This window comes from Cadophora gregata (genome assembly GCF_030347475.1).
Source record: "Cadophora gregata isolate MNR1 chromosome Unknown scaffold_12, whole genome shotgun sequence".
NCBI classification, from domain to species: domain Eukaryota; kingdom Fungi; phylum Ascomycota; class Leotiomycetes; order Helotiales; family Ploettnerulaceae; genus Cadophora; species Cadophora gregata.
The window spans coordinates 1,915,046-1,942,165 of record NW_026695935.1 but is presented as its reverse complement, the minus strand read 5'-3'; the positions used below and the strand labels follow the sequence as shown (position 1 = coordinate 1,942,165).

At 48.2% G+C, this 27,120-nt stretch overlaps 9 protein-coding genes across 9 annotated transcripts; 4 read left to right on the top strand and 5 right to left on the bottom strand.

Annotated features, from left to right (window-relative positions):
• Positions 1–2,351: 2,351 nt before the first annotated feature.
• On the bottom strand, positions 2,352–3,442 carry ONS95_003429 (uncharacterized protein; the record flags this gene model as incomplete). The annotated part of the gene is made up of 2 exons (XM_058496740.1): positions 2,352–3,161; positions 3,237–3,442. The coding sequence occupies 2 exons, from the start codon at positions 3,440–3,442 to the stop codon at positions 2,426–2,428; spliced, it is 942 nt and encodes a 313-aa protein (XP_058353992.1). The 3' UTR covers positions 2,352–2,425.
• Positions 3,443–4,409: 967 nt separating this feature from the next.
• ONS95_003428 (uncharacterized protein) lies at positions 4,410–5,765 on the bottom strand (the record flags this gene model as incomplete). Its single annotated transcript, XM_058496739.1, has 1 exon — positions 4,410–5,765. The coding sequence occupies one exon, from the start codon at positions 5,763–5,765 to the stop codon at positions 4,410–4,412; it is 1,356 nt and encodes a 451-aa protein (XP_058353991.1).
• A 14-nt stretch (positions 5,766–5,779) lies between these two features.
• Positions 5,780–7,753, top strand: ONS95_003427 (uncharacterized protein). Its single transcript, XM_058496738.1, has 3 exons — positions 5,780–6,044; positions 6,339–6,509; positions 6,567–7,753. The coding sequence occupies exon 3, from the start codon at positions 6,688–6,690 to the stop codon at positions 7,501–7,503; it is 816 nt and encodes a 271-aa protein (XP_058353990.1). The 5' UTR covers positions 5,780–6,044; positions 6,339–6,509; positions 6,567–6,687; the 3' UTR covers positions 7,504–7,753.
• Positions 7,754–7,844: 91 nt separating this feature from the next.
• Positions 7,845–8,717, bottom strand: ONS95_003426 (uncharacterized protein; the record flags this gene model as incomplete). Its single annotated transcript, XM_058496737.1, has 1 exon — positions 7,845–8,717. The coding sequence occupies one exon, from the start codon at positions 8,715–8,717 to the stop codon at positions 7,845–7,847; it is 873 nt and encodes a 290-aa protein (XP_058353989.1).
• Positions 8,718–10,024: 1,307 nt separating this feature from the next.
• On the top strand, positions 10,025–10,552 carry ONS95_003425 (uncharacterized protein; the record flags this gene model as incomplete). Its single annotated transcript, XM_058496736.1, has 1 exon — positions 10,025–10,552. The coding sequence occupies one exon, from the start codon at positions 10,025–10,027 to the stop codon at positions 10,550–10,552; it is 528 nt and encodes a 175-aa protein (XP_058353988.1).
• A 354-nt stretch (positions 10,553–10,906) lies between these two features.
• ONS95_003424 (uncharacterized protein) lies at positions 10,907–13,172 on the top strand. Its single transcript, XM_058496735.1, has one exon. It carries the CDS (start codon positions 11,114–11,116, stop codon positions 12,446–12,448), a length of 1,335 nt encoding a protein of 444 aa, XP_058353987.1. The 5' UTR covers positions 10,907–11,113; the 3' UTR covers positions 12,449–13,172.
• A 2,944-nt stretch (positions 13,173–16,116) lies between these two features.
• Positions 16,117–18,117, top strand: ONS95_003423 (uncharacterized protein; the record flags this gene model as incomplete). The annotated part of the gene is made up of 3 exons (XM_058496734.1): positions 16,117–16,120; positions 16,179–16,778; positions 16,826–18,117. 3 exons carry the CDS (start codon positions 16,117–16,119, stop codon positions 18,115–18,117), a joined length of 1,896 nt encoding a protein of 631 aa, XP_058353986.1.
• A 4,153-nt stretch (positions 18,118–22,270) lies between these two features.
• ONS95_003422 (uncharacterized protein) lies at positions 22,271–23,886 on the bottom strand. Its single transcript, XM_058496733.1, has 2 exons — positions 23,600–23,886; positions 22,271–23,475 (listed from the first exon to the last, which is right to left on the bottom strand). Exons 1-2 carry the CDS (start codon positions 23,742–23,744, stop codon positions 22,364–22,366), a joined length of 1,257 nt encoding a protein of 418 aa, XP_058353985.1. The 5' UTR covers positions 23,745–23,886; the 3' UTR covers positions 22,271–22,363.
• Positions 23,887–24,070: 184 nt separating this feature from the next.
• On the bottom strand, positions 24,071–26,623 carry ONS95_003421 (uncharacterized protein). The gene has a single exon (XM_058496732.1). It carries the CDS (start codon positions 26,590–26,592, stop codon positions 25,426–25,428), a length of 1,167 nt encoding a protein of 388 aa, XP_058353984.1. The 5' UTR covers positions 26,593–26,623; the 3' UTR covers positions 24,071–25,425.
• Positions 26,624–27,120: the final 497 nt, after the last annotated feature.

The following is a 27,120-nucleotide window of genomic DNA, read 5'->3' as shown; positions in this document are numbered from 1 at the left end:
GGAGGTAACAGAGGCTTATCCCCAAGGCTCTTTCTCACAAAGGATGAGCAGTCCCAAACGACACTCGTGGAGCATTGCTTGTCCAGGCGTCTTCTGATACGCAAAATTTCAACGTGTCCCAGCAGTGCCGCGACTAGGGGCCGCACAATTGTTTTGCATAGCAAGGTCCAGAAGCTAGCCAAAAAGCACCGTCATATCCAAGACACCGTTCAGGAATGGCCACAAGAGATCAATATGACGAGAAAGGACTGCGGTCCATGACTGTCTGGGTAGTGAATGTTCAGAATAATTCTCACTCGCAGCACCAGAATTTCTTTCTTTGAGAAAGAGAAGACTTGTGTTCGTTGTTACCATCGTATCCCTCCATGGCGGTCATAAGTGGTGCTGAACATAGACCTAGTCAAGGTCCTGATTGGCATGGCCTCTAAGAGTTGAGATGTGTCTGCTGGAGGGTGGGTGATCCTGGAGGCCGTGGTGGCTCAGATGAGATATATCTTTAAATCAGTCCCAGTGGGCTGTGTCTGGGTCTGATTTACAACAGCACTGACAAGCGCAATGAAATGGGCGTAGAAGTTTCCTTTTCTGTGTTATATATATCTGACTTCAATACCTATTAGCCACGGTCAGTGTGTGCTTTCATCAAATTCAAGCAGCGTGTTGCAATGTGCTCAGAGAGACGAACACTTTACCTTGTGGTTGAAACACGCTTGAAGAAATAGGAAGGAGTTACCTTGTGTATCTCTCTTTTTCATGCTTCGACGATAAAGAGAACCTGCCCCTCTCCCTTGGCTGTGCAGGTACAGAGACCCCTGTATTAACCTAGAGACATTTACCTGAGTGTGCATTGCATGAGAAGCAGTAGGCTTTGCTCCTCACAGTAAACGTTCGTCTGAACTTGTTATCATGTGAAGAGTTTCGAAGTTTCTGTGAAATCTCTGGTCGAGATCCGTGGGGTGGTGTGATAACTGGCAGACATCTTCGAAGCCTTCCATCTGCCGTCAAGTCTGGAGATATCCAGTCAGGCAGTTACACGTCCGTCTGTGAGCATGTGAATCCCAGCCATTAAATAGACGTACAGGTGTCTCTCTACTAAGCCAGACCTGAGAAGAAGTTTGTTGCAGATGGGAGACTCTTCTGTCTAGTGGGATGATCTTCGAAGGGGTTTGCTCAGACGACATGTCAAGCTCGAAACCGATCAAAGCTCTCACTTGAGACAAGTTCTCGTTTTGACTTTAAACTGCCTGGTGAGCAACATCAATGAGAATCACTCTCGAGAGAAGAAGTACTCTTTAGTGGGAGTTAGGGTGAGAAAGGGCCAGAATTGATACTGGCATTTACCTCCCTCTTCTCAGGCACTTCGAGAGTTGACGCATAACGCGTGAATTCTTGTCTTCAGTCGCTTCAGATATTCAAATTCATATTCTGAGGACTGTGAGACCTTTATCTCGTGTTGAGTATGGGGGTGGAACCCGGTGGTCTTGTTGTTCGCGATGGGGGGTGATGTTGGCGGGGTGGAGAGGGGTTGAGCGTAATAGTCCCTGGGAAAGTATCAGCCTCTTAAGTCTCCGTTTGCTGTGCTCTCAGAATATGGGTTTGAAATAACAAGAGACCGTACTTTTGACATGATAGTTCGTGCAAGTGGTGAGGACTTGTTTGATGTACTGTTGCGAGCCCTCGGTAACTGCATACGTGTTGCTACTTTCACAGCCTTATATCATTCTCGAGACATAAACAGCAATGATTGATCAAAGTCCACTCCTGCAAGGACTTTCCATCACTTTTCCTTGTACAAAGAATTATTCGAAGGAAGGGGTGCATGTTGAAAGAAAAAGCGTGCTGCTGGTTGTATGGAGAAGTACGTTGACGTTGACTTTGAGTTTCTGGTGGGGTTGTTCATCCGAGGCGCTAGGGTGCTTCTATTTTGGGGCGTACAAAGTCCTACATCGGATCGCTTCATCCCTAGACTTTTGCCACGATGTAAATAGTGTAATGCGACCTATGCAACTCCTAGGAGTCTTTGAATGTGGATCGAATTTCTGGGGGCAGATAAATATAAGGTATCGAGACAATCGCAGTGAACAGACACCCAGCTTTACGGATTTTCTTTTTGCACACCCATATGTTGAAGAAAAACTATAATTTCTTAGTGAAAACTGGGCTGGAATTTAAATTAAGAACATTACCAGGTAATTCAATAACACATTTTGTATCAATCGCAGTGCATGGTGTTGGAGGTATATTTACTTATCAGAAAGCACAAGCATAGACAAAACAACAAGCTCAGACAAAACAACAAGCACAGACAAAACAACAAGCACAGACAAACAACAAGCATTAATTAAAGCAAGTCTGCTTCAAATGCCCAGGAAATAATTTTTCTACATATTGCCTGCAGTTTTTTGATTTTCCCTCCTATAGTTTCTGATCACAAACCTATTGGATATCTCGACCCCCAAACCCTCTCCAATTCCCGCTGCATATCCCACGCTCCAAAAACAGCAAACACAGTCTTCCCCTTCTCGGCATCTCCAACGAACCTCTCAATCTTCCACCCTTTACACATTTCCTCACGTACCTCCTTACTCAAATCAACTTTGTCTTTTCCCAGTCCGCCATTATCCCCACTTTCAGTACCTGGACAATCCCGTTTCTCCCAAGGTAAAACAAGCACAAACCTCCCCTTGAAACTCTTCATTGTCCTCACATCCCTTAGAATCTCCTTCTCTCTTGCCCTCCACGCTTCCTTCTGGCCAGTCAAAATTGGCACCTTGATAATTAATTTCACATCTCTCAATCCCTGCAATCCCCCCAAACGACCCATTCTACCCTTGCCCTTACTCTTTCCCCTGCCGTCACTCTCATTTTCCCTTTCATCCTTCCCCACGTCATACTCATCGTCTTCGTCCTCATTCGCAGGGCACAAAATACCCCACATTGCTAACCAGTTGGAACTCTCACAAAGTGGAGTGTACCCAGTCATCCCGATATGAGGTTCTGCTACAGGAAGGGTGGGGAGCGTGTATGTGAGGTGGAGGGAGCGTATGAGACATAGTGTGGAAAGGGGCAGGGTGTGAGTGAGTTGAGTGAGTGTTGCCGTTGCAGTCAAAGATGTGAAATGAAAAGTCGAGGTTGTGTAAAGGACGGGTTGGGCTTCAATGGATCTAGACAAAATGTCAGCATTCATTCTTCCTCGAGGTCTATAACTGGTATGCTGTAAGGAATGCTTGCTCACTCACATTTGTTTGCAAACAAGAAGCAGAGCAAGGGGGTCAATTTTGGATAGTGGTTGTGTTAGGACCGACCTCTTGTTTGGTGCGAGGGCTAAGTCGAGATGGATATCTTGGTTTCCAATACAGAATATCCATATCAGACTTCGAATCTCGCGAGGGAGTTTGGTGAGGAGAAGGGATGTTGATGATGATGTTGATGTTGATGTTGACATCGGGGGTAGCTGCAGTGTTCTCGAAACTCCAAGGCTCTTCCCCTAAACAAATGTTAAACACTATCAGGACCAATATGAAAATTCCCCGAATATTGTAATCCAAACAAGTATGAGTCGTCAATCATACAAGCCCCAACAGAAAACCCATAAAAGAACCGCTCTTAAAACTAGTATTTCACCTCACCTCGCATTGATTTTTCACATCGGCCAATATCTCGGACTTCTGATAACTAGCTAAATCTTCTGCTTTCCCTCTTCTCCAATTAGACCAAAATCTCAAATCAGCAAGCGGAATGCTTTGTAGTCGTCAGAACCTACCTATTCCACCTCCGCACCCACAAGCGGAAGCGGAAACTGTAAAGCTCACTTACCTTTAGACGCCAATCTTACATCCCTACTGCAAAATTGGCATTTTCCTGAGTGCGAGATCCCCCCCGCTCCGCTCCACCCTAAGCATGAGAAGGGTAGGGCGAGGATAGGAATTATTTGTCAGGAATACAATTATCTTCTGAGATGCCGACTTTCTCTATGTGTAAAGGACGATGACATGGGCTGAGACACGGGAGGTATGGAATGGGATGGGATGGGATGGGGAGAGACGGGAACGGGAAAGGAAAGGGATTCCGTTGCTGATGATAAACACCTGCGTGAGATGTGTAATGTGTACAAGGTACAAGGGCGAGGGGACGGGAGAGGGAAAGGAAAAGGGACTGGGAAGGGAAAGGCGAAGGGAACGGGGAAGAATATATGAGAGTGGAAATGGACTACAAAGAGTACTGTAGAGTGGCTGGACGAGGAATGTTTAGTAATGGAGGTTGTTGTATGGCCTAGTCTGCGATTGGCAGTGGGATACGAATGCGATGCAGTACCACAGGGTTCACTCAAACATTGCCAGATCAGAGCAGAGACTTTGCGCAGCTGTATTGTGCCAAAAAAAAAAATGGGTATCAAATCAAATCACCAAAACTCACCAATCCACCTTCTCCCATCCATCAATACCCAAGATCCCACCATCCTCAGCCTTAGGATCAATCGCCCATTTTCTGATAGCAATAGCCTCCAAACTAGTTCTCCACCCTGCCTCATACATCTCGATACCAGTCCATGCAATCATAGCAGCATTGTCGGTACAGAATTTCGGCGGTGGAAACACCAGTTTAACATTCTCGTGCCCACGAGCATCTAGTATAGTCCTGAGAATGGTCTTCAGAAATTGATTGCTTGCGACTCCACCGGAAACGACTAAGGTATTGACTTTGATCTCGGGTCTCTCAAGGGCATAAAGGACTCGAGAGGCGAGGTGTTCGAATGCGACCATCATGGCCAGTCCGGCGAGGGCTCTGCGTTCTGAATCATCCATTCCAGGGATTCGCTCAACGATTTTTCTGACTGCTGCGCCAGTCCCGGAGTATGTGAATGCATCTGCATGTCCCTTTGGGCCCTCTCGACCAGGTGTGGAGTATGGTGGTAAGAGCTTCCAATTATATGATTGATTCATTGGATGGCGAGGACTGCCAAAGGACTTTGGAGGGACGTATTGAAATTCTGGTTGGGCGTCTGGAAAGGCGAACGATTCAAGTAGAGGACCATACATGACATCTTTGGCACCTTCTAGATAAGAGGGAGGTAGAATATCCCGAGCACATTTATCAATCATATCTCCAATCGCAATGTCCGTAGTATTTGCCAGTATTTCGTGGTTGCAGAGAGACTGCGAGTGAACCAGCATAGTATGTCCCCCAGACACAAGCAATGTCAAGAACGGAAATTCTGGATCTTTGTCTTTGCCTTTCAGTCCTTCTTTTCCAGCATCCAATGCAGACACCAGTCGTGGCGTAAGTGCATGGCCCTGCATATGGTTGACGCCCAGAAAGGGAACCTGCCATGCCACAGCCAGCCCCTTCGCAGTATCAACTCCAGTTATCAGACTCGCTCGCATACCAGGACCACGAGTGGCCGTTACGAAATCAGGTTTCTTCCTGAGTGTGGCGCCATGTTGACCCTTCACGAATATCGCGTTCTCGAGAGACTCGGTCGATTTCTGGATGGGGAGACTCAGCAAAGCTCGATTCACGAGACTGGAGAGAGTCTTTTGATGCGAGATATGTGCTTCGACGGGATGGACTCCGCCGTATGCGCGATTATCGGATGTGATCTTCTCATTGAAGTGGATGGTTGCGGAATTGTTTGGGTGCTTCTCGAGCACTGCTACGCTGGTATCATCGCAGGAAGTTTCGATCGCTAAGGTAAGCAATGTTCGTTGCTGAAAACATGCTATCGTTGGGTGGTGGAAGCGCCTGATGAGGAGACATGATGGCCTCATCAAGCTGGGTGTATTGTTGGGAGTTGAGAAGGGCTTTTGTTCTGGTTTAGATTCTGAGGGTGCGGAAATTCCAATGAAGCTTCAGCCACACGGTGGAACTGCATCCGTGCTCGGCGCCACAGCATCAACGTCGTACAAGTCATAGAATATCTACACTTGACCACAGATGATAAATGTTACCTCTCCGAGTGATATCAGTGCAGTGGCATTGGCAGTCTGGCAGCCAGACAACCGGATTTTTGTTATCGTTAACGAATTGACGGCGCAATTTTCCCAAGGGTCAGCAGACATTTCCTTCCATGCACAGTGGAAACAGAGCTACAGATCAAGGCGTCCTTTTGACTCAAGCATAAACCAGTTTTCGCATTTCAAGCCCTTCCACATCAGAAGTATTTGAAGCTGGAAGAAGGGAAAGAATTGTGGAGAGAGGTTGCGATCAGCTACCTTATGCTGGAAATAAGCCCTCAACCAATGGAGCATTTTATGCCAAGCCCAAATGAAGCTCACGACACAGCTTTGGCTCTTCACAATAAATATTCATACAGCTTGGAAATATACTGACCTGACTAAAAGGAGCCGCAGTCAATTGAGTTAGTCGGCTCACATCCGGCACCAGATCAGAAGACGTCCGTCAAGCATTGGATTGGGTAAAATGATGCGCTAGACCCCGGCCGCACAGCCTCAATGGGAATTGTACAGCCTCGCCAGGCAGTCACTTACACTCCTTGCTGATGATCACCACGGGTATGTATAAACTCTTCTCATCTACAGGAAATCAATTTCACTAATTTCTTCTTCAAGTACAAAGAGGTTCATATACACCAAAAATCCTTCACAAGGTCAACATCACACATACGATTGACCGATTGACCTCACTGACGTCATAAGGCTGAAGCCTCGCTCTTCATATTCGAACCTCACAATGAACTCCCAATACCCTAACGAGAAATCCGCTCCTCTCGAGAAGAATATCCAACAATCAACCTCCTCCCCCCTCGCCCCAGCATACACCCCCTTCCGCACCTCCTTCGCCACCCTCTCCCTCCACCGCAGCGACCGCATCCGCCTCCTCTCCTTCACCCAAACCGAAATCGATGGCCTCCGCACCGTAATCAAAACAACCTACCCCAAGGGCCTCCAAGCCGAGCAGAAATATGGCGGTTCACACGAGTTCAAATTGTATGGGAACCCATGGTACGGGCAGTCGTCTGACGCGATATGTTCGCGCGTGGTGATGAGGGAGGTGTTGGCGTATTTGTTCTCAGTCGGGTGGATATTACATGCGAGTACGGATGTGAGTAAGAAGCAGATGGATAAAGATACACTATTCTTCCGGAAACAGCAACAGCCTCCTCCACCGAGCGAGTGGATAGCCATCTCATTCAACAAAAGCGATCGATTGCGCCTGATTGGCGCGGACGAGCAGCTGCGCTTGGCATTCAAGAATTTGCTTTCGAGTATGCGGTTGCTGCAGACGGATTGTGGATGGAAGGATCGTACGCTGAATGCGTGGGAGTTTAAGATTAATGGGTATCCTTGGTGGGCGACGGGTGAGGAGACGATGAGTACGAGGATGTTGTTGATGAGGATGTTGGAGTGTTTGGAGGGGTTGGGGTGGAGTCTTTATGCGAGTATTGATCAAAATACAAGTGGAGGGAATGATACCAGTGAGACGGATACGTGGTATTGTGTGAGAGAGAAGGGGTGGGTGCCGGGGAGTGCGGTGTTCCATCGGTAGAGCGTGGGGAAGGGGATTGAGTTTGGGTGCGTCTGATATTTGGATGGCGTTTTGGTCTGGGCCTCTCCAGTACGCTAGGGAATGAGAAACGATTCTCTGCGATGTACTAGAAGCATGTAAGCTGGATGTCAGGGTCTGTTTGAAGATCGGCTTTTCTATTTACTGAACTGTTAAGAGATTGTGCGCGCTCCTTCTCACTTAAATCCAACGACGAACATCAATGCTATGCTCGCAAGCAAACCCCGTCTTAAGAAGCTGCTTACCCATCCAGCAGGATCTTGGTGCTAACCTTCCCTCCACCTTCTCTCAGCTCTCACTTATTATGTCCATGTGCTGTAGGTCTACCGCCTCCTCCTCTCCCGTCTATCTCTGCTCCTTTCCCTCCTCCTCTCCCTCTCCTCTTCCCTATCACACTCTCTACAACCCCCACAATCTCGACACCCACCCCTCTCCCTCTCACACTCTTTACACCCACCACTCCCTCCTCCTCCCATTCTCTCCCTCTCACACTCACTACACCCTCCATTCCCCTCCCCACTTCCCTTTCCCCCAACCACCCCTGCCCTACCAGGCATCCCCGCCCGAACCCACACATCAATAACCCCCAAGACGCCCTGATCACTAACCAAACACGTCAACCCCTCAGCACAAAGTACATACGCTATCCCACCTTGCGCAATATACCCGTTCACGGCTGCGATAGCTGCGCTGCGAGGGTCTAGGCGATGAGGGGTAGCGTTAGATTTGGAGAAAGTGAGGGCGGTGAGGAGGTCGGTGAGAGTGATGAGGCCCGGTGAGTGTTGGAGGGTGAGGGTGAGAGGTGGTGCGACGATGGCGATGGGTGTGGGTTGGAGTTGGAGTTGGAGTTGAGGGTATTGAGGGAGAGGGGCTGGAGGGATGTTTTGTGGGGTAGTGGGAGGAATAGGGATGAGTTGTGGGAAGGGGGCTTGTATCTGATTTCCTTGTTGCGCTGGGATGAGTTGCTGAGGATATGCTTGCTGCACATTTGGTTGTTGCGGCACCAGTTGAAGAGCCACTGGAACTGATTGTTGTTGGACTGCAGGAGCAGGCTGCTGGATAGTAGCTTGGGGAGCAGCTGGTTGTGGAACTGCCGGGGTTGGTTGTTGCTGATGGATGGGAGTAGGAAGGCCTGCTAGTACTACTCCGGGTGTTTGTGGGTGTAGACCGCCGGCATTTGGGATTCTTGGGGGCATGGTTGGTAGTTTTAAGGAAGCTTTTGGGAAATTGTGTTATTTTTGGCGTATTAGCCTTTGTTGATGTGGAGTCTGCAGGGGAGAAAGATGTGTAGTGTGTTGAACATAGACGGAAGTATATATAGAGGTTTGGCGTTCGATAAGTAAGGGTGTGAAAAATCGATGCAGCGAAGAAGGAGAGTGTATGTCGGAGTCAAATTACTTGACAAGGATTGCTATTTTTGATGGGAATAGCTGGTGTTCGTTGATTTATTGTTTTGTCCGTAATTTGAGTCAAAGACATTTCAAAAAGATTCATGAATACCCAGCGTCGTCCTCCTCCTTTCCTTCCAGCACGATTATTCTTTTACACCACCTCGCAATAATGCATTCACAGATACTCTATATTACTATCTCTCATCAAAAATCCAAACCAGTACCCAGACTCGAATCTTTAGGCATATTCTACGTTCAAGCAAACTTGTGGGGTATTGTGAGGCGTCATCGATTGTACGTCTTACGGTTGGTCCTCGCCACCTCGTTCCGCTAGGGGGTAGGAAGTTTCATGTTGAATTGCAGTCTTTTCGTGAACAGATCGAGAAATGGCTCACTGCTGGAGGAGGAGGCAAGGGGATGGAGTCTTCGTATGGTGTTGTGGCGGTCCTGTTGCGCATCAGTTGGGAGAATGGAGATTGGATTTGTGTCTGGGATGGTTTTCATGATGAGAAATTGATGGATCAAACAGCTTTGAGTTGATTTGTTGTATGGAATGGCGCTTTTGGTGACTAGGTGGTGTGGTTTGTGTGACTGCGCGAATTTCTCGCTTAATTTGTGCAGCCATAACAAAGCAGATATTGATATTCCTAGGGCCCTCGATTATTTGAATAAAGCTCATGCAGTTGCTTAGGTGGAGCCAGTAGGCGTTTTTTCGGTATCATAGAGAATATCCGGCCAAGAAAAAATACTGCTCTCATGAATTTGCGAGACTGGTAAAGAAAATGCGTGACTGTGATTAAAATGGCGCTGCCATACGTCTGAATAGCGGATTAAGCATCATTTAATCGACTGCCTTTTCGAGTCATAAAGGTCCGGTGTTCAATCATTCCCACCATTCTCTTATACTGAGCGAGAATCTGAGATGACTGTAATTTTTGCAGCAATATTCCAAACCAGAGACCTCTCAAATCAGGTATAACCAAGTCAGTTCCTGGGACTTACTTAAAAATCATATCATCTCTACTAATTTCTCTTCCCCAGTTTTTGCTCTTCGACTTCAAGCTACGCCCCATCATAACGACTGAAACCTAATCAATAATATTCCATTCATAATGTCATCCACACCACCTTCCGACCAGACATTCCTCTCATTTCCCAAGCGCGACGAGCTCCGCAAAAAATCAAAATACTACCTCTCAGGCGGCGACCCCACCTCCACAATCGTAACCTACTCCCTCCTCCTCCGCATCATCCAACACTATTCTCCTCCCTCTCCCTCACCCTCCCCATCCCCTGCTCCTCCATCCTCATCTTCCTCCTCTCCTGCACCCCCACCTCCAGCCAAACTCACCTACGACGAAGCCCGCACCCAAGCCAACAAGCTCTACCTAGCCGGCGCAATGCGCCACTGTCCCAACTCAGGGATTTTGATAGTGGAAGATGCCGAGCTGAAGGAGATGGTACAGAGATATGAGAGGGAGGTGCCGGAACATGTTTGTGCAGAGGGGAAGGATCCGGTGCAGTGTGTGTGGCCGGATTGGGAGTGTGGGACGGTGTTTGAGGTGAGGGATGGGGTGTTGATGTATAAGGAGGAGGGATGGGAGGAGTGGAGGGCGGTTAATCCGGAGTATCCAAACTAGGGGATGGGATGGGATGGGATGGGGTTGAAGCGGAGGAGGGAAGAGAAGAGTGGAAGGTAGTCGTTGGGTTTGAATGTATTATATAGCTTTGGGAAGACACTGGTTATGTATAATGCGTGACTTTTATCATCAACTTAATTCTTGAACTCTTGGTATTTCCCGTCGCGTTTTGTTTGGCACCAAGCGAGACAAGGGTTTGTTGAATGCGGTATACATAACCTTCCAAAACTTGACTGGGGGGAACTTCAGCGACAAAATCTAATCCATGTAAAAAGTGGATTGATGTAGCAACATCAGAAATATGAAGGGGCCAGGAAACCCCCAAACTGAGCGGAAAATCTTTCAGTGTAGGAGATTTTTCGGTTCACGATATCAGAATACGCGATGGTATGTCGCCGGTCCTCCGTCACATATCTGCTTGGCAAACGGGGAACTCAGAAAAATGGCGGAATACCTGTTGCTCCTCCATACCAAACTTCAACTGTCCTGTTAATGCGTGGGCACTTACTTCCACACAATAATATCCGAAAGTCATACCAGAATCACGTCTGATCAGTTCAGATGACAAATCTCGCCATAAAGGACCTTGATTCACAGAATTTTCCATCTCAAGACTCATGGAGGTCCAGGTTGAAACAAATCGTATACTCTCGGATCTATATAAATCCACCAAGCACTTACTTAAGACACTCTTTCCACCTCTCAATACACCCAACCACTATTTTCACCCATACCACGTCATACCATAGTCTTACACATCAACCTTCGAACCAAAACCCAAAACACTACACCGCAATCTACCTCGCAACCATCTTACAAATCCCTCACCTCAGCCAACAAACAGCCACCACCACCACCAAATCCCCCAAGTCCAACCCTCTTTCTCCCTTCTCCCTCTCCCACCCAAAAAAAAACATGGATATCATCAGAATCGGCATCCCGATCCCCGAATTCAGGAGGGCAATAATGTGGAAACGCGGGTGCACGGATACTGAAGCCACGGAGTACATATGCCGGTTCGTAAAAACGGGAGATGTTAAGTCCACGTTTGGGGGACTCTTTTTGCGTGATTGGGAGTTGAAGGATTTGTGGGAGGAGTATAACAATAGGGATTTGGGGAGGGAGAGGGGGAGGGAGAGGGGCAGGGAGAGGGGTGGGCTTGCGGATGGAGGTGGAGGTAGAGGTGGAGGTGGGCAGGGGGAGTTTGGTGGGGAGGGTTGGGAGGGGTATGAGGGTGGGGAGAGGGATGGGGATGGGTATGGTGGTGGTTGGGATGAGAATGAGGACGAATATCGGGGTGGGAGTTACGATGGAGGTGAGAGTTACAATGGCGGGAATGGACATGGACGTAGATATGGACATGGGGGTTGGAGTGAGGATGGATATGATAGAGGGAATGGGGATGAGGATGAATATTCTGGTGGACTTGGAGGAGGGATCGGACATCGACATGGACATGGATATCAGGGTCGGAATGAGGAAAGGTATGAGGATGGATATGAGAGTACCCAAGGGGAAGGATATGGATATGGAGGAGGGAATGTAGGAGGGAACAGAGGAGGGAAAAGCGGAGGGAATAGAGGAGGGAACAGAGGAGGGAACAGAGGAGGGAACAGAGGAGGGAACAAAGGTGGCTTTGGGGGCGAGGCTAGAGGTGGCTTCAGTGGTAGGTCTAGAGGAGGGAGCAGAGGTGAATATAGAGGTCGGGGTAGGGGTAGGTTTGGAGGCGGGCTTGGAGCAGAGCATGGGAATGATGGGAATAGAAGTGGATTCGGAAGAGGTAATGGAGATAGATCTGCTCTTAGTCCCGGGTACAGGAGCGGCAGTAGAAATAGGTCTGAGGGTGGCAGCGAGAGGTGGTGGGGGCCTAGGAGAGGTGCTTGGTGGGGGCCATAGAAGGATGTGAGAAGGGAGAAGCAGTCACATCAGAGGGTTAGGGAGATTCGTGGGGTTCTTTGAGCTATGTAATGGTAAGGAGCTAAAGCTAGTTTTGGAGTCGTATTGGATGGGATATTGCATGGATGATATTTGGCTGTTCTTGTTCTCGACATTGCTGGTCAGCATATATCAGCTGCGTGGTCTGATCCAATCTGATCTTTCACATGAGACTGCTCTGAATTGACGAATGACCCACCTACCTAGTAGCCCTCATCCACATTGAAGGAACCGGACGGCGGAAGCAATGTTAGCAGACTTTGATTGTTTCCAAATTCTGATAAAAATTACATAGAGAAAGTATGACGTTGATGTTGCACATTTCTTTTTCGCTCTGTTTGCCGTTCATTTATTGATCCCGCCCGCTCGGTAATGGTGTATATCCGCCTTAGCTTCCTTGCTCGAAGACGTTGAAGTAAGCTCAGACTCGCATGCATAATAACCATATTCATATCCGGGTATTTGGACTAAGATGAGTGTTGGTAGGAAAAGATCGGTAAAGTAGGGTTGTGTAGGGCTGTGTGAAGGTGTTGGCAGGAAGGTAGGTAAGTTGCCTCTTTGGGAAGGAAACGTAGGTACCTTAGGGAGCGTGCAGTTGGTGATCATGTGATGAGGTGGACTTACAACAACACTGCAACACAGGTAGAGCTTGTGTGAGGAAGGGGGTTAAGAGTGATTGAGATACATATATACTAGAGATCTAACATGAAGAATGAGTTCGGGTATCAGAGTATGATTTGAAATGCGTAGAGAAAAAATCAAAAGTTCCACTCCATTTGACCAAAACCCTTGTATACCTAGGTTCTTGTCTCTCGCACTCTTTCACAAAAGAGTAATCTCATTTGATGTGGCCCATGTTGAAAAAGAAAGAAATCCATCATGAGAGACCACAAAACTAAAATTTTGAGCTGGCACATGCGATACGAGATGAGAGGTTGTTTAAAATGAAGCGTAAAATTTTAGGGAAACAGCTGAGATCCTATAACCTTTCAGCTTCCGCAAATACAGCGATTATGCAACCAAATCTTGATGCCAGTAACCGAGATTTCAGCTCCTCCTAGAAGAATTTGATGGAACAAAGAATGTCTGGAGATGTTGAATCTTTGAAACGGTGAGAAGATTGACAGGAATAATCTGATATTCGAATTTTCTAGGCTCGTCTATTGGGAACGCCTGTAAAGAATTGCTAATTAACAGCTTGGCTGCCCTGAATGGATATTGTAAGATTATCGGCCCTGGATAAGGGAAATTGTACGATTATCAACGCTGTATCGGTGGTATCAGCACAGGGAAGAGACGAGAAGATATTCATCTCGGTTTGGATGTAGATAATGGAGTGTTGATTGAATGCGAGGAGTGAAATGGTAAGTATGGTGTGAGTTCGTGTTCGTGTTAGAGTTGGGGTTGTAAGATCGAGGAGGAAGAAGGCTGAAAGAAGACACCGTGAGGTCAAGTTAGGCAACTGGTATATTTAATTGGCCCAGTCAATCAAGTAAGCAAGCAGGCAATATTCCACCCCTGGCAAATACATCTTCTAGATTACCACGCTGACCTTCCAAGCTTCTAAAGCGGAATAAGGCAACGAAGCACGGGAGCTAAATTACAAGGTTCCTTTTTTTTAGCGTGGAAGTTATCTGTCAGATTTGGCGGGAGTTGTCCGAGAGTAGTTTGGGTGGAAGGGGGAAGGGAGGGATAAGGATTGGATTGGAAAACGCTGGATGTTTGCTTGGTTGATGGGATGTGAAGGTACTCTGGAAGGTTGGGGGCCATGATTGAGGGAGTGTGAGGTGCCGGCGCATCCGGCGAGGGCACGTGACTGATACCGATTTTTGGCACGAGAAAGCAGGGTCTTCAAAAAGGCGACTTCGGATACCATAGTCCCCATTTTCATTGATACACAGAATACGTACCCGAGCAACAGCCCATTATATCCCGATGTCGGGTCTGTATGGCCTGTTTGTTCCATCTTCTTCGGTGCTTCTCGCGGGCAGGCGAACGCTGGCTCTCCACTGAAAGTTTATACGGTAGTGATGATCGGGTTACCTCCGAGAAGCCATCCGGTGCGGCGAAAAAGTCGCCTCTACCCACTGGACTACTGCTGGAGTTGATAATCATGATGGGGTGCCCCTTTGTTGGTCCAACTTAAAGCACTCGTCATCGTTGTCGCTTTTGTCTTTACAGCCGAGTATCGAGGGTGTCGTGTGCGACACTGTAACAGGATCGTGATGGAGCCAACAAAATACGTCGATTCAAGCTTTGCCAGTGTTCTTGACCTTCCCCCCAAGTCTACGTCCCTCCACCAGCGTTCTCTTGATTCTCTTGTCTTCTCTCGGCGGCGAGGAGACGTCCTTGCATGCCCCATTCAATCTGTTGGTGGCTTCGGGGATGTGGCTGGATAGAGAAGGCGATTGCGGCTTCTTGCGCTGGCTCCGCGGGTCATTTTGGCGCAGGCTGGATCCAGGGGCGCTGATATGACTCGCTTAAGGGGTAGAGCGGATTGATAGCCCTTGGCTGCATGGACGAGAGAGCTTCGATCCGCCACTGAGCTTAACATTTGTGATGGTCTTTTGGATGGATGGATAATGTGGATGATGTGGAATGGAACAAGCCATGGTCTTCTCTCCACTGTGTTGCGGTATCGCTGTCTGACTACGGCAATTGAAGTTTGGTTGCTGGATCTCGGAGAAAGCAAGAGTGGTTCGACTGTGCTTACTCGTAGGCCTGGCCTGCACCTGGTCAGAACTTAGAAGGTAACACAGAACATGGAGAGCCTTTCTAGAAAACCACCACCCACCTCGGCAATGACCGACGAAAAGCCAGCAGCGAAGATCACCAGTCCTCTCCTTTCACCTCGGGCTCGCCGTCTGGCTGTCGCTCACCGAATACTGGCTGCTGGATGTTGGAAATCAAATCAATTGATAGGGATTCAAGACAGCTTACTCACGTCAGCTGCTCCAATGACGATACAGTATCGCCAAGTCTCTGGAGATCAGGATAGACTGTGCCGTGTGCGGACTCTGTGGAGGCGTGAGGGCGTGCCCATCGTCCTTGATATCTTACGCTCTTATCTTGGCAATCCACACACCTTCCGCATGGAGCTACATCGCGCGTCCGCTTTTGAGGGTCGACATGAGCGTCGATGCATCCACCGCTTCGGGCCTATCAGCTGGGGTGGTGGATATGAATGCACTCTGTTTCTACTAATGCAATGGCCTCCATATGGTCACAATTGGCTGGATCGTCTTCAGACCTGGTCGGATTGAGCCGCAGTGGCACTCGATTTGATGCTCAACCTGCCTTCCTGGCCTTGTCAATCCCCTGTACCCCACACCGACAAATAGCCAGATGTTCGTTGCAGCTGCTCCATAGAGACAAGTGCCTCCGTGATGGCCACTGATAGCGGATCAGCTTTACATTGGACCTTCCCCTCCGCCGGGTCTGCAATTCAAAGTAAGGGAAGGGAAGGGCAGATGGGTTGAACTGAGAAGGTGAACAGATACTCGACAGGCCACCCTAGAAGGCAGGCGCGATCTGTCGTGCGACTGTGGGCAACGCACATAAAGACCCTCGTCCTCCCACTCTCCAACCTTTTACACCATCCGCGTCAACAGCGAGTTCAGATCGACACAATGGGTGCGTGATATATGTGCCATGATTTTCTACTGGAACATGCTAATCTGACATGATATAGCGACCAACATTGTCTACGATGCGCAAACCACCCTGGCGGGCACTCATGCCGATGCCCATCTCGCCCTCGAAGGCAAGCACTCTATGGTTGTCGCTGATGCCGACCGCGTGAATATTGGAGCTCACGTCAACGAGCCCACCGAAGAAGAGAGACACACTCTTCGTCGCGTACCAGGATCTATCCCATGGATCGCCTACGCTCTCTGCCTGGTTGAGTTTGCTGAGCGTGCTTCCTACTACGGTGTTCAGCCTTTGATTGGAAATTTCGTCAACCGGCCCCTTCCCAAAGGAGGTAATGGTTGGGGTGCTCCATCAAAGGGTGGCCAGGGTGGCCAAGCCACCGCTGGTGCTTTGGGAATGGGAACTGTGAAGGCCTCTGCCGTTTCGCAATCTTTCAATATGTTGGTCTATGCCATGCCTGTCTTCTTCGGTTGGCTCGCAGATCAGAAGACTGGCCGTTTCAAGATGGTTTTCGTCGGTGTTTTCGTGTGCGGCATCTCTCACGTTATCATGGTTGTCTCCGGTGCGAAGAATTTACTGGCAAACGGAAATGCCAAGATCCCATACTTCATCAGTCTCTACATTCTAGCGATTGGTGCTGGTAAGTTGTTTTTCGACTCCGGTGTGGCACTTGCTGACAGAAAGCAGCCATGTTCAAACCTTGCATCTCACCTATGCTTCTGGATCAGATGAAGGAGACCAAGCTCACCATCAAGACTCTTGTCACTGGCGAGAAGGTCATCATCGACCCCGAAGCGACAACAGAGAGAGTCATGCTGTGGTTCTACATGATGGTCAACATTGGTGGTTTCGTCAACGTTGGAACTTCTTACTCTGCGAAAGACGTCGGATGGTGGCTGGCATTCGGCATCCCACTCATCCTTTATCTCCCACTCCCAGCTATGCTCTGGTACCTCAAGAACAAGCTTAGAATCCTCCCACCAGGAGGAAGCGATTTACCACATGTTTTCAGAATCGTCGGCATCTGCTTCAAACGTGGAGGTCTTAAGAAAATATTCTCCAAGAAGGGAGGATTCTTCGAGTCTGCCAAGCCCTCTGTCATCGCCGCCTCTGGCCACCCAATGGATGTCCCATGGAACGATGTCTTTGTTGACGACGTCAAACGTGCATTTCAAGCAACTGGAATGTTCATGTTCTTCCCAATCCAGAATATCAATGATAACGGTCTTGGTGGATCGCAATCAGCGTTGACAACTATGTTGAAGACGAACGGGGTTCCCAACGATGTCATCTCCAACATCAACCCTTTGGCCATCATCATCACTGCACCAATTCTCAATTATGGACTCTACCCTCTTCTCAGAAAGTATAACATTCGCTTTGGCTCCATCAAACGGATCACTCTTGGACTCTTCATGGCAGCAGTCGCCAGTATTGGATATACCGTTCTCAACTACTATGCCTATAAGATTGGTCCTTGCGGAAAGCAAGGAACAAGCGATTGTGTTGATGCGGACGGCTTTTCTGCTGTTGCCGACATCACCATCTGGTGGACTGCCCTGCCCGTTGGTATTGGTGGAATCTCTGAGCTCTTCGTCAACGTGCCTGCTTTCGGAATTGCCTATTCAATGGCCCCGAAGAACATGCGTGGTTTGGTCTCGGCCATGAACCTCTTCTCCAGCGCCATCGCCTATGCTTTTGGTCTCGCTTTCTCTGGCCTCGTCAAGGATCCATACCTAACTTGGGTCTTCGCTGGACCAACCATCGTCGGATTCATCGCTGCTCCTCTCTTCTGGTTCATCTACAAGGATCTCGATAAGGAGGAGTATACCCTCACCGAGAACAAGGAGTCTCATGACACGAAGTTCCAACGTGAGGGTGTTGCTGCGCACCAGATTGCTAGCAGTGGTGAGAGTGTTGATGAGAAGCACGGCCATAGGGACGAGGAGAGGCCAGCTCCAAAGGAGTTACAGGGTTGAGTGTGTTAATGTGTACGATTTGGGATTAGTTCGGCGTGCTTGATGATTCCCAGGGATCGGATGGATGGATTGGGAGATGAGATACCACACCTTATCGTATGCATAGGGATTTGCTTTATAATTACGGAAATAGCTATCGCTTTCTAATGAAGAATGAAGAATGATTTCTGCTCCTTCACTCGGTTTTGTCTCTGGATTGGTACGAGTACTTGCTTTGTGAATCGTTCGAATGTCGTGCAAATAAACTTAGCTGCTCACGCCGTCGCTACGGGTGGCTAGGTTAACTATAACCAAACCCGGCAGGTAAGGTAGATTCACCTAAGCCCCTAATCAAGAATGGCCTCGAGTAGTGGGGTTGAAGCTGGTGATGGGAGGGAGGGGTTCAGCACCGGAGAGATGACTCCCCGACCTCCCCAACCACACCACCGCCACCGCTATCTCATTCAACACCGTGATGTGACCAGTGGGGAGCAAGTACTAGTAGTACTAGGGGTACTAGTAGTAATGGGAGTAGTAGTAGTAGTACTAGGAGTAGGAGTAGGGTATAGATAACTAGAGAAGTACCGACCGCAGGTATTTCTTTTTTTTTCTGTGATCAATTGATTGGTTTAATTGGTGGTTGGTTTAATTGGTGGTTGGTAATTGATAGTATAGAGAGAGAGAAAGACTGTGGATAGTTGTGCTTATTTTATATTATTAGTTTGGTGGTTGGTGGTTGGTTGGTTCTTGGGTGATAAGGATGGGATGGGATAGGGTAGGGTGATGAGGATGATGAGGATGATGAGGATGGGATGGGATGGGATGGGAGTTTGTTTGAAGGGTGGAGGGAGATGAGGGAGGAGGAGGGGGAGGAAGGAGGAGGAGAGGAGGAGATTTTGACTTGACTGGATTGGAGCGGGAGTCTAAGGGTTTTTGGGTTTTGGGATTGGGGATTTGTAGTGGGAAGGGGAAGGGGAAGGGAACGGTGGATTTTCACTTGGACACGGTGGATTGGAGAGCGTGGATGAAGATGAAGATGAAGATGAAGATGAAGATGAAGATGAAGATGAAGATGAAGACGAAGATGAAGATGCTGTGGAGGTATGGGGTGAACTATAGGATGGAATGGGAGGGAATGGGATGGGGGAGGAAAAGAAGATGGAGTGGTGTGTGGTTTCAGTTTGTCTGCGTTATGCGTGGGGGTTGGGGGAGAGAAGGTTGGATTTTGAGGTGTGTGTGTGGAGGGGCAAATTGATTTGGAGAGAGAGAGGAGGGGGGATGGGGGAAAGGTGTTTAGTGTTTTGGGGATTTGGAGGGTGTGGGGGATGGAGTTGAGGGAGTTGAGCATGCGAGGATGCGGGATGTGAGAATTCAGGATTTAGGCTTTGAAGGGTACGGGGTAATGATGGCCGTTTTTTGCGTGTAGATATGAGGGGATTGTTATCGAATAGAGAATTGTTGTCAAAAACTACCTTACCGTTGAATATTTCTTGTCACCATGGTTTATCTGGGTTGGGGTTGATTGTTTGTGCTAGGCTTGGTGGTGGAGATGGGATGGGATTTATGTGATTTCATGTGTATTAATAATACATGGATTTTGGAGTGAGTGACCTGAAATGTCCGAAATTTGGTGTTTCTTTCCCATACAAGACTGCTGTGCTTCTCTTCTGGGGGGAGGGGGTAGGGGCGAGGGGAATTATATAGATATCTGGGAGTTTGTCTGTTGAGAAAGAGCCGACTTGGCAAAATATGAGAGTCAGAATGAGAATAGAGCAGTGAATATCCGCCGGGCTGGCTAAAATTTCCAAGAACAGAATGAAGAGATGTTTCCAACGCTATTCATTTGTGAACCCCACTCAATGGATTCACTGAGCTACCAGGATTGACAAGGGGTATAATTAAATACATGGAGCGTTTCTGGACTTTAACTGAGTATCGCTCTCATACACCTGAAGACGCATGCCGTGTGAGGAGCGTCGAAGAGTCAATATTCAGTTGAGGTATGCTTATTGTTGTGTTGTGTTGACTCTTCTTGACTTTTTAGTGATTAGGAGGATTTTCAATGGACATCAATGATTGAGGGGAGGGGCTTTTGTCGTTGTTGTTATCATTTTCAATTTTTCTGCCAATGGAACTTAACTGCGATGATACCTGTTTCCAATCAATTTAAGAAAACCCAGGAACAACCTCGGTCTTTTGAGTTCCATTGAAAGGGTAAGAATTAGAGAAAGCGCGTATTAGTAGCCCTTTTTCATGTTTGTACATGTGCAGAATATCAGCTATTCTCTCAGCTTTCTAGAGAAGCAAAGATTGAGCTCCGGCTGTCTAAAAGTTGAGAAAGGTGGAGACTTTGGAATTTAAGCTTTTTTGATGGCTTTTTATGGTATTGGGGTTTTCAAGTCTGAAATCAATGAATCGGTAAATCGGCATTTCAACACTTGTTGAAGAAAGTACCGAAAGTCACAGATTCTGTGATTTTGCTGGGAGTTGGGAATCGGAAGTGAGACTGAAAATGGAGATTATTTGTATTGACTGATGGGTACACAACGGGTGTAAGTGAATATGTTCAAGTCGAAGAATGAGTGTTTTTGACCCGCAGGTGCTGGGAAATGAAGTATCTTTTCTTACATGAAAAAGGGTTGTCTTCTTGGGACCAAGCGACAACTAGAACAAACAAGAGGGAATGCAAAGGCAGTGGGAGTGTGATGCTGGACAATTGACTCGTTGTAGCTTGGGAAACTAGTGTGTGAAGATACTGGATATTTGTCTGATGAAATCTTCGAGGAGTGTTCCGCGTAGTGCATGAAAGAGGTTAATTTTCTTAGCGGAGTAAACTTTGTTGCCAGACTGAGTTTTGTTGCCAACCTGTTAAATTGTCAAGTTTCCTTCTCCTCGCTGCTTCATTCCAGAGTTACGGTTATTTTAGCTATCCCCATCGCAAACGTCTTACTAATTCTAAACCGGTGATAGTCTGATCAGCAAATCCTTTTTCTTTTCTGATACTCTTCTTTTGAGCAATAAGAGCCTACCAAAATGCTTTATATCCATCTGGTGCGACACTTACCTGTCGTAGAGACTCAGTCACTCCCAATCCAGCCACGACTTCCAGAAAAATTATGTATCCTTCTTCTTGAGGTCCTGTATCCTGTGCATGCAGCGAATGTTGACATCTCACATCCTCAACCAATCAAATCCAGTCGCCGACCTCGTCGACCTCGCTAATCTGCTGCCCGGAAAGATCCCGAAGATCTCGCGCCTGCCCCTCCTTCTTGACGCCACATCGGCGAGCCGCACGGCAGCCACTTCACTAAGGTACCCCTCCCCCACCTTCCTAACCTAAACATAAAAGCAACTTCACCTCATTTCTTCTCACCTACAAGTACAAGAATCACAGCCACATCAATAGATTCAACGAAATCAATCGATTCATCAAATCACACAGTTGAAAACTTCCAAGCCGATAAACTTCAATTCGACCCGCTTCATCTCAAAACTCTTCCAAATCTCTCACTCAAATATTCCAAGAAAGACAAAACACCTTATCGCCAGAATGTGCATGAAAGCCACTTGCTCAACATGCCGTACGTCTCCCACTTCACCCCTCCCTCCTTGTTAGCTTTATCATCATTCAATCAACTAACTTCTCACCCCTTCTCACAGAAAAGGCAACATGGTGGGGCTGCGGAAAGCACATCCCTGCTGTGATGGACAATATTCCTGCTGAGGAGAGGTGTACTGTACGTTTCTTTCTTTTTGTTCTCTCTTTCGTTGCGTTCTGTGAGCCAATTGGTGGTTTGAGAGATGATGGACGAGGTGACAAGACATGAGGCTGACTTTAAAATGGTGATTTAGTGCGAGCCTAAGGTCGACTTCGAAGGCAAGCAGTACCCTCCTAAGGCTTCGAGTCCGAGTTGACTGGCTGGACCGGCTGGCGTGGTAGCGGGTGTTTGGAATTGGGTTGTGGGTGGGAAGTGAGTGAGTAAGGGGGTTGGCTTTGGACGCTATTATCGGCACGGTATGGGAGTTGAGGGGAATGGGTAGAGTGGGATGGGAGTCGAGACTTGCGATTGCTTCTTGTTTGGAGTTGGGAGATGTGGATTGGGAGTCTAGAGTAGGTGGTGGGTGTATCATAGCTATCTCATGAATGGCACGAAATTGCTGCTGAAGAGAATTTTGCTTGTTAAGTGATCGATATGTGTGAGTCTATCATCCATCTATCTACTCTTTGTCTACAAATGCGAAACTATGTAGGTATCTTCATCTAGATCTAAATCTTACTCCCTCTGATGAACTGCCCTCTTTGATACTGCACCGGCCACTGAACCTTCAAACCGAGTCTATATGCAACTCTCAATACCCACTCTGGTTCTCTAAGGAACTGTCTTCCGACAAGCACAATATCAGCTTTTGCCAGCCCTCCATTCTCATCCGTGATCTCAATTGTATCATCCCCCTTCTGCACGATCTTCTTCGCAGCTTCGGCTTCGGTGATCATGCCTACTGCGCCGATCAACAAGTCTCTGATTCCCGCTTCGTAGAGCGCTTTGCGGATTTGGCTGGCGATTCCAACTTGGTAGTCATTGAATATGCTCACGCTTTGAGACTCGCTGTTCCCTCCTGAGCTGACGTCCAACAAGTCGACTCCAAGGCCAGGAAGTAGCTTCGCGAGCTTAATCGTAGACTCGACGTCCCAGCTCTCCGGAGCATTCTTCTCCATCCATTCCGTAGCACTGACTCTTACCAGCAAAGGCATCCCTTTCGGAATCACCGTCCTAACAGTTTGTATAATTTCCACCAGCAGTCTGATCCTGTTCTCGAAGCTCCCGCCATATTTGTCCGTCCTGCGATTACTGATCGGGCTGAGAAACGAGGAGATCAAGTACCCATGAGCACCATGAATTTCAATAACATCCACACCCCCCTCCACAGCTCTCCTCGCACTATCCCTAAACCCATCAATCACATCCCTCACATCCTGACTACTCATCTCCCTCGGCATTGGAAACCCCTGCCCCCAACAAATCGCACTCGGGCCCATAACATCATCCTCAAACCCACCCGCCTCCTTGCTCGCGACTCCTCTCCCTTTATCACCCACCCACGGCGCCAAGGTACTCGCTTTCCGTCCAGCATGCGCGAGCTGGATACCAATCTTCTGGTTCTGCGAGTGCAGGAAGTCGGCTATACGGCGGATGGGCGCGATCTGGCTGTCGGTCCAGAGACCTGCGTCTTCGGGGGAGATGCGGCCGTTGGGGAGGACGGACGTGGCTTCGATGATGGTGAGGGAGGCGCCGCGGAAGGCGAAGGCGGAGAGGTGGATGAGGTGGAAGTCGGTGAGGTGGCCGTTGGAGGCGCTGTATGTGCACATTGGGGCGACCCCTGGGTAGAGGGAGAGGGTGTCAGTATAGAGGGAAGAGATGGGCTGGGGAAGGTGGGGCGGGGTAGAATGGAGTTTTGGAGGTTGATAACTGAAGGACAGAGTGAGATTGGGTGGGAGACTTACATATTCTGTTCTGGAATGTCACATCTCTGATCTTGAGAGGAGAGAAAAGTGTTGGTGGGTTGGGAACCAGAGCAGTGCCAGCTGCTGGAGACTGGAGGGGTGTGAAGTACGGAGCATTTGGCGCTCCACTGTTGACCGTTCTCATGTTCGCACGCGCCTATGGGGGGAAGAACAGGTCTGTATTGCAAAAAAACGAAATAACAACCGCGGGGCAGAAACACGATAGGTATACAAGGAAAAAGGACAGATTGAGAAACGGATGGAATTGCGTGCTGCAAGGTTTAAATATGCTTAACTTTACAAGTCAAAGGTTTATTACCAGAAGCCGAGGTGTAAAGTGCATTCTGCCCAACCGAGATCGCAGTTGATTGGGCAGCTGGCTGAGCGGTGAACTCGACGAGACGCCAGCGGTCGCTTGACGACTTCACCTGACTTCGAGGGTGCAAATTTGGCAACACGAACATCATTTTTCAGGCTATGGGAAGTTTCCCTCAATTTAACTACTGTATCTTTTCTTGATAGTGGATGGATTGATGAATATGAAGGTCTGTCTACATATGTTCTGGGAGAGACAGCTGGCAAGCGCTGGCTGTCAAACTTTTTGGCGCTTGCCTCGGATGTTGTGTTATTTGTATGCTTTGAACTTTCCGATTCCCTGCTTGGTTTTGACCTCTTCGAACTTGAGTCCCAGTTGAAAGGAGTAGTATCTTGAGTACTTCTCAAATTGTACCAAAGGTCCTTGATTCATAAAAGAATGAACTTCGACACAGAATGTGCTAGCCACAGCTACGGTCTACCTGGACCTTGCTGAAGCAGGGAAGGACAGAAGAAAAGAGCGATAAGAGCCCCATTATGCTGGATTTATGCATTCCCCCTGGTTTGGGGTGAAATGTAGAAGGTTCTCATTATTGACTTTCCCGACAATCTCTCTGCACTGCCTGTTTACGCTCACTTAAGGTGCGAGCAAATAGTGCCAGGCGACAATTCAGCGGCTTCTTTCCTCAACAATTCTTCCAGCAACTCTCAAAACCTCTCCAGATATTTTCGAGTTATCGAGAAAAGGTGTAAGTTTGGGAAGCCAGATCATTCGGATCAGACGGATTCTCATATCGGGCTGCGCAATTTTTGCAGATGCAATTTGAATTGAGAGGTCTATTTGTGCTGCCATACGAATCGGCTCGGGTAGAGTCCTTATCTCCCGCATGGAGCTTCGATGAGATTGTCGCCTCAATGAGACTTCTCCGAGCACATTGCAAGCAACCCGGCCGACCTCACAGCATAGCAAGACTCAGTACGCCGAATACTCTTGAACTATCTTTGATGGACACTTCTAGCCACCACCAATATCTAGCAGATGGTAAAGGTTGTAATACAGCACAAGTCCCACCTCCACTTTCCGGCTCCGGGGGACAGATATACAGCCTTATCATTTTCATACTGTGAACAGCTGCCATGTTGAAGTTTGTAGGATCTTTCCAGCTCGATTTCGGGATAGGCTGAACCGCTGATAAAGATTTGCAGAGATTCCGAACACAGCAATTTTGTTTGCATTTCCAGCACTCACACATGCTAGATCCCATGTCAAAGACTTCCTCTTCTCATCACTGCCGGTCGTTTCAGTTTGATTTAATTCTACCGTCGGGACCTCGCAGCATCGCTTGCATCCAATCTCCGGGAATCATGGCTTGTAGCCGCGAGGTGGCATGCGTGCTCGCAACTCCCTTTCAACAGTTGCCTTCGCCTGACGGCCAGTTGCGATCTCACACCGAGTCTCTATGTCTCTAAAGTCTTCAGATGCGAATGATCTCCACAGATCTACAGCCAACTCAATGCTTGAGGCCATCCTTCCCCCAAACACCAACCTTAATCTGATCCGAATCAGAAACTGCAGTCTCCAGACCATTCGGAGCTTTCAACTTCGGAGGCAACTGATACTGGCCCAGGCACTTCCCAGGTTTTTCACACCCACGAAGATTGCAACGTCCATAAAGTCGACAGTAGCACTCATCGGCACGCGGACAAGCTTGATTATTCAGCTGGTCGAGGTCGACGACACCGGCGGAGATGTCACTCTTCTTTTGCTTGATGAAGAGAATATGCCAGATGTAAGACATGATCCGACCAGCTACTTTGTCGTCTGGAGGTGCGGCATCTTTGTTGGCTGGGCCGTCGAGAAGCCATTGTCGAAGGGCAATGTATTCTTCATGGGAGTGTCGCCAGATACTTTCTTGCGAAACGACGAATTGTGCGCAGCATTGTGATCGTACTGTAGCAGTACGGCCGAGATATAGTTTTGGTCCATACTTTGCAAAACCCTCGCCTCCAAATATCGATGCCAAGGCTATTGGGAGTGCCGCGTCAGAAGTCGCTCGTGCATCCCATGGTGCAAGAATTGCTTGCGAAGAAGTCTCTAAACTTCCTTGAGGTGCTGTAGACAATGGACAGGTACTGAGACTCCAGTCACAGCGGAGATTGTGGTATCCAAAAGGCGCCAACGCAGAAGTGACATTCAGCATTGAAAGGAGAGCCGTGTTATCGTAATCCGGCGCATCGTTATGCCACGCCCAACGAGATCCATGAACAAACACCACTCCAGCTTTGGGAACATTCTGGTAATTATCAATCAGAAAAGTCAGGTACCCCATCGCCTCGTGACCACGGTTCGCCGGGACCTGCAAATGCACGGCAGTTTTGTCGAGCGGTGCATCAGCCGTGTAGACACATCGATGATATTTTTCAGACAGGCTATCCGACCAGTTGATGTCTCCATCAGAAGAGACTCGTGATACTACGAGTACTGGCTTTGTTGTTTTGTCCAGACCAGGACAGATGCCGCGGGTTTCAGGAAGTGATGCAGATGACGTTTGGTAGCGAACCTTATCCCAGGCGAAGAACTTGCTGTTTGATTGTGGGAGATTGATGAATACGATTAGTAGAAGAGCTCCGAAGAATAGAGTAACATGAACGACTGCTTTGCGTGTTCTTCGTAGCATTTTGACGTGATGGAGCGTTTGTGTGAGGTGAGGTGAGGTTCAGGATGTTGGAGTGTTGGTTTTGGGATCCGAGAGTGTGTGTTTAACCTAGCAGCCGGAAACGCCGGCTCCGAGCGCGGACATGACAAAGCCCTATATATAGTTTTTAACCAATGATTTCCACCAAAATCATTTGTTATATGATGTTCAGACTTGCTTGGAAGAGTCTTATAATTGATATCCGTGACGTTTGTTTACTTTCCAAAGCCAAGAGCCAAGACTGGGGAGCCAAGAAACCCTAATTTGGGCAGGCCAGTCACGTGGTAGTAATCCCAGTCAGCTGCCTTTGGAAATCAGAGCAGGTCCTCAAGAAATATGGTTCTGGAGAGTTGTAACTGGACCAGTAAGTTCTGATATCCCTTTGATTCGCGTGCCCAGGATGGCCTCCCTCGTCGTCAATTCTCACCCCTGGGCTGGTCTCTTGACACCAGAACTCAGGACCTCTCTGGACCCAGGTAGTAGTTCGCACTTTATACCGAATCTTACTCA